At 35.7% G+C, this 5,924-nt stretch overlaps 1 protein-coding gene across 1 annotated transcript; it reads left to right on the top strand.

Moving 5' to 3' along the window:
* The first annotated feature begins 1,539 nt into the window (after nt 1-1,539).
* Nucleotides 1,540-4,978, top strand: LOC150094401 (G protein-coupled receptor Mth2-like). Its single transcript, XM_090412262.1, has 2 exons — nt 1,540-1,672; nt 3,498-4,978. Exon 2 carries the CDS (start codon nt 3,656-3,658, stop codon nt 4,964-4,966), a length of 1,311 nt encoding a protein of 436 aa, XP_090268388.1. The 5' UTR covers nt 1,540-1,672; nt 3,498-3,655; the 3' UTR covers nt 4,967-4,978.
* The last annotated feature ends 946 nt before the right edge of the window (nt 4,979-5,924 follow it).

Raw genomic sequence — 5,924 nt, 5'->3', positions numbered from 1 at the left:
AAATCTTGGTTTCAAATCTAGTCGGCGACTAGAAGAAATAATTCTAAGCCTTTTACCAATTCTAAACGGTTCCCGTAGTCGATCTCTGGCATGGGCAAGCGGGTTTTTCCTCCTGGAAACTCGGGTTTTTCGCTCTGTAAACTCAAAAAAATCGACCGTAGAACCCACATTATTTCAGACATTAAATACGAGTGTTAGGGACCACGAGATGGCGGGAACTTGTTGAGCCGTCTCTCTTCACTGCATACCACTGAATTAGTGATAGCCTTGGGCCAGCTATCTCTGATTGGCCACCAGTGGAGATTGAACTGCCCACTCAGTCTCCAACAGTTAGATAGGGCTAAAACGGCCTCGCTTACTCCCTATATACGGAAATAAAAAGGTGTTAGCTGTTTTTTTTTAATTTTTATTACAAAAGCAGTCTTCATGAAATCATTATCACAAAATGACTAAAACAGAATAATTGCATGGCTTGTTATTAGTACCTTTATCATGGCAGTTTTAGAATGTTAACTTCCTGCGATGATTTTTCCCTTCCTGTATAATCAAGATGAGCAATGACACTAACGGTGAGAGAGGTTCCGTTTCCTTTCGCAGAAATGATTATTTATTTTATTTTATATGGTAAACAAGTAATACCATCCCTATTATCTAGGACTCTAGGATGATAAGAACCTTTTATATTAGAGATTAATATGAAACATTAAAATGCATTTCTCTCTTTATTTATTCTCATTATGATGGGTGCAAAAAGAACAGAGTAAGCGAAAAAAAAATCGTAAACAGACGGATTTAACCATGTTTCCATAGCGATACGTTTCGTATTTAGTTAATAAATGATCAGCTGGCACATGAATTATTCTTATGATTAATTCATCAGTTTTATAAGACATGGTTATTCCAGGCGTAATTGCCCAACTGAAAACCCATTTGTAAATCATAACATTCGCGTCATGTCCGTGTCATGCACTTTCTCCCCTGCAACACACTTCCTTGATTACTGTTGTAAAAATAAATCATAATAGCAGGTAGCTTACGCACTACGTTGCGAAAGAAACTGTCACCTTCAAAACTGAGTAGAACGTGGTAACCCTAACATAACAAGGGTGTAGAGCCTCTGATACTAATGGCTCATGCAAAAAGTTAAGCAAGTTCGAACGCGGTTAGTAGTTGGAAGGGATTCAATCGTTCGATGCTGTTGGCACACTCTCCCTCGATGAGTCTTTGGACTCCCTGGAGGTGTCATATAATAATATATAAAAAATAAAATGTTTGTAAATGTATTTTACACGCCTCCCTCCCTTAGGATTGGACCCCACAATGAACTAGGCGAAATACAGTTCACGTGCAAGCGTATGTTTAGAATTCTCCTCCCTTAGGCAATACGGAATTACTGGAAAAACAGGTTGGCTTTTCTGAGAATAACGGACGGCACAAGTAGCTAAGTTCTTCCGCTGACGAAACTGCACCGATCTCGTCAACAAGTAAACCTCGTTCACTTCCGTCGATGTGCGTATTATATTTTGATCTTCGGTTAAAATGTCAATTAAATCAGGGTGAGCATAATTTCTAATTTAAGGATTTAATCCACCGCTTAATTGTTAAATTCGTGTTGTACGTGAGAGATTTACAGTTTCTTGCAAAGTATAAAACTATTCTTATTTTATGGAATGTAAGTTTAGACTTTGACTCATCTGAATCATTTGCATGCTTTTTGAAATAGTTACAGGAATTCAATGAAGTTAAATAGATAAATGTATTATTTAATGTGCTAAATTGGTAAATGTATTAAATGTTCATACCATGGCAAGTCACACTCATAGACAAGCTAGAAAGAGTTGAATATTTCGATAGTAGACTGAGGGTGGGATTCAACTTCGTTTTGTCCAATCGAGATTAGTTTTGGTAAGATCGATTACGAAACAGTCATTTATTGTTTCATGTGTTTATACAGAACTTCATTCTTTTTTTCTTTTTTTTTACCAATAATATAGCTTTTATTTCTGTTGTTCAATTGAAAACATCTCGAAGTTAGAGCGAATGCTTCCTCCCCTCTAAATCCAGAGTGGTGGATAAAACAGCGTTCAGTTGTCTCCCCAATATATCAGGTTTGCTTATTCTGTTATTTGTTTCCAAATATAATTTTCCAGCTTGACTAAAATTGTTCCCAAATAGCTGAAATGTTTTACTCGTTCTGTAGGGTTGTCTATTGAGGATACAGTTCATATTTTTCACAATCCTGATATTTTCATTTTCGTAGATTTTTTGTCGATTTATAGCGTGACATTATTCAATAAAGATTTAGATTTATTTAAGATATAACATCACCTACATTAGAAGAAAAAGATGAGTTTATTATCCTCAGATTTCATGCCGGTTTTTCTTCTTAATATCATCCACACAGATAAAATAGCTCTGGTGGGAGAGGGAGAGTTAGTACTTACACCCGATGTTACATCAAACCATCATCCTATATCTCCTTGTATTCTAACAGCCAACTTAAAACATTATGTGATACTGATAGCTGTGTGTAATGCTTCATTTAAATCAAATAGAAATAAAGGTCATGTTTAACTTCACGAAACTCAGATCAACATAAATTTCATTAACTTGTATCATTATTATAAGCTTAGCCAGTACAGAATACAATTTGGACCGTTAATCCTGAAACTGCTATCCCTCATTCGTTCAATTTTCAAGCACAACTTCTGACCGAATGCTTCCCCCCCCCCTTTTTTTTTTGTTGGATATCTTCGTTTCTTCCTTAGAATGCGGAATTCCCCTGTCTGTCATCTAGCTTTTGCACTTAAATGACCCTGTGGATAGTCATTAGTTGTTGGAAATGGTCTATATTTCTTGTTGTATTTTTTTTTTTCATCTTTTTTCTGTTTCGTTCTTGATGTTTTTTTTATTTTAGGAACTCAGTCTAAGTCCATTTTAAATGTAAAATCCATGTTATAATAACATATGTTTGTGTGTGTTGCTACAGCTTGTTAATAAATACGAAGTTAACTTAAGTTCTAAATGCTTAGAGAATTTTTCAGATAAGTAATATATATGGGCTCAATGTCAGTAAATAATTTCTTCTAACCTGTTTTATCCCTGAAGATAGAACACCCACACAGTCCCAAAAGGAGTTTTGTGTGTTAATTAGAGCTAAAGCTCTAATTAGAGGAACTTAATCTTTTTTTCTGTCTGCCGTAATCTCTCCAGTGAACGTGATGCTTGCTCAAAATATTTTTACTTGCATTTTAATAAAGTTATATCAATTGCTGAGTTATTCTGTTTCATAAGGAGATGATTAGTAATCAAGCACTAATTAGAATGATCTTGTATGATACATACTACAGGAGGGATGCCTTTTTAGTTTAAATTAACCAAGAGCGGCAAAAGAGACAATCGTATTGATTCCAAATATTCTAACTAGTTTTAAATGTATTTTTTATTTATTGTAGAAAAAATATTCTATTTAAAATTTATTTATTTATTTTTTTTAGATGTCATCCGCGAATTCCTGAATCTTAGAAGAGGAATATAGATCGAGATGTCCGATTCTAAATATTTCGTAAGTGCGCTTTTCCAAAAGAGAAATATTCATTTCGATTAAGAGATATTTGAATAAGTTTTCTGCCAAATATCGCTCAATAAGACAGAAATGCTCATCATGAATCAGATCCCTAAATTTGCAAGGATGAGTATCCTGTATCTTCATATATCAATAGTGATGTCAACAGTCTCAATTGTAAGCCAGATCCAAACGACAACTTCATCAGCATTAACAAATAATCGCTCAACAGTTAACTTCACAGAAGCGGATCCTTCTGAAAAAATGATGAATTCCTCTAACGAATCTACATTCTCCGATTACGAGGATACGAATCCTTGTTTACTATCAGAAGAAGATGCAAAAAATTATACTCTGGAATTCATATCTTGTTTGAAAGTATGTTTGGAAAAAGAAAACACAATCTTACATCGTAATGGAAGTATCACAGTGATCGATTGGGGTAATGTGACGTACCCGCCTAGGCCTTATGCAGTACTCGAGGACTATGTACTGATGTGTTATGAATATTCACAATACGAAGAATCTGAATTCAAGGAGGAAGAGCCGGAAGCATATTTTTATTTAAGTATAACAGGCATAGGAATATCGGTGTTCTTCCTGATCCTTCATTTAATTGTTTTCTGCATAGTTCCTAGTCTCCGAAACACACCAGGATATAATCTGGCCTCTCTGTGTCTAGCTTTACTGCTTGCATACATCTTCATCATTATTGCTGGAATATATGAAGTACAAGGAATTTCCTGTGTGGTAACTGCTGAATTACTTTACTACTTTCTTCTCAGCTCATTCCTGTGGATGAATGCAATAGCTTTTGATATATGGCATTCATTCAGACTTGCTGTTCGTAGCCTTAGAGTGATTCAAAAGTTTCGGTGGAAAAGATTTCTGGTTTATTCTCTGTATTCTTGGGGGATTTCTCTGCTCATAGTTATAGTGGCAACCGTACTTGATAATGTTCCTGATATAGAGGACAAATATCGTCCAAAATTTGGAAACGAGACTTGCTGGTTTAGTGATCCAAAATCGACCTTGTATTACTTTGTGGGTCCAATATATACGCTGCTTGGAATTAACTTCGTGTTTTTTGTTTTGTGTGCTTATTCCATCAAGTCAAATAGCATGGAAACTTCAGAACATCAAAGTCGGACATTAAAGAAACGTTTTTTGATGTATGTAAGATTGGCGCTGATTATGGGCGTTAGCTGGACTACTGCGATGATTGCAAATATTCTTCAATCCTCAATTGTTTTTTACATCTTCATCGTCTTCAGTGCATTTCAGGGACTTTTTATATTTCTTGCCTTTTCGTTAAAAGGTAAAGTTCGCACTATTCTGAAAGCAAAATTCAGCAGCAGAATAATTTCAAGAAAAAATGTATCAGAAAGTCGAACTACTTAAACAAAATAATAGTCTGCAACAATTCCTTAATGTAAACTATGGAAATCATATTTGAGAATAAATTTGTACATTTAATAAAGTATTGCTCATGACTTCATACAATTCTTTGTTTCGTTGCTTTGCAAAATATTTTGTCTACATGCAATACTTAACACCTGTTAATGGCTTAATATACGTAGGCTGTTCAATAAGTTATAAGACTATATTTATACAGAAAACAGATTACCTTTAATCGTCATCATTTACATGGTCTTTTTCGAAGTAACTACCGTAAGACGCGATGTATTTGTCCCAATGTTGCGTCCACTTCTTAAACACATGTGAAAGTTCATTTTTTGAGAGTTCTTTCAAAACCACATCCGCAGCTTTTACACATGCTTTGTTGCTTTCGAAATGGCGGCCTCTTAGTGGTTTCTTGAGCTGAGGAAACAGCCAGAAATCGCACGGTGCGAGATCAGGACTGTATGGAGGGTGTGGTAGGATATCTATGTTGTTCTTCTGCAAAACGTCCACTACACAACCAGCAATATGTGGCATTGCATTATCGTGGTGCAATAAGAAGCCATTCTTCAGCAATGGACTACTTGTTTACAGGATTCCCGGGTTCTACAGCGTGTTGGTAAACAATGCCTTCATAGTAAAAAAAAAACAGTATGGTCATAACTTTACCAGCCGATTTTACAGTTTTTGCTTTCTTGGGGGTAGGCAAAGACGGATGCTTCCATTCATTGTAGGGTCATAGTGATACAACCAAGTTTCATCAGCTGTAAGAATGCGTTTCAAGAAGTTGTCGCCTTCTTGTTCCAGTCTTTCTTTCCATTCTGTGCACACATCCACTCGATGCTACATTTGCTCCGGTGTCAAGAGTTTGGGAATCCATCGGGCGCAAACACGTTTCAGTCCCAAATGTTCAGCCATGATTGAGTGAACACTGCCCACAGAAATATTCAGGACAACA

Source organism: Typopeltis vanoorti, chromosome 22, assembly GCF_054136105.1.
Source record: "Typopeltis vanoorti isolate ZY-2024b chromosome 22, IOZ_Tvanoo_1.0, whole genome shotgun sequence".
Lineage (NCBI taxonomy): Eukaryota > Metazoa > Arthropoda > Arachnida > Uropygi > Thelyphonidae > Typopeltis > Typopeltis vanoorti.
This window is presented reverse-complemented; position numbering and strand designations above follow the sequence as displayed.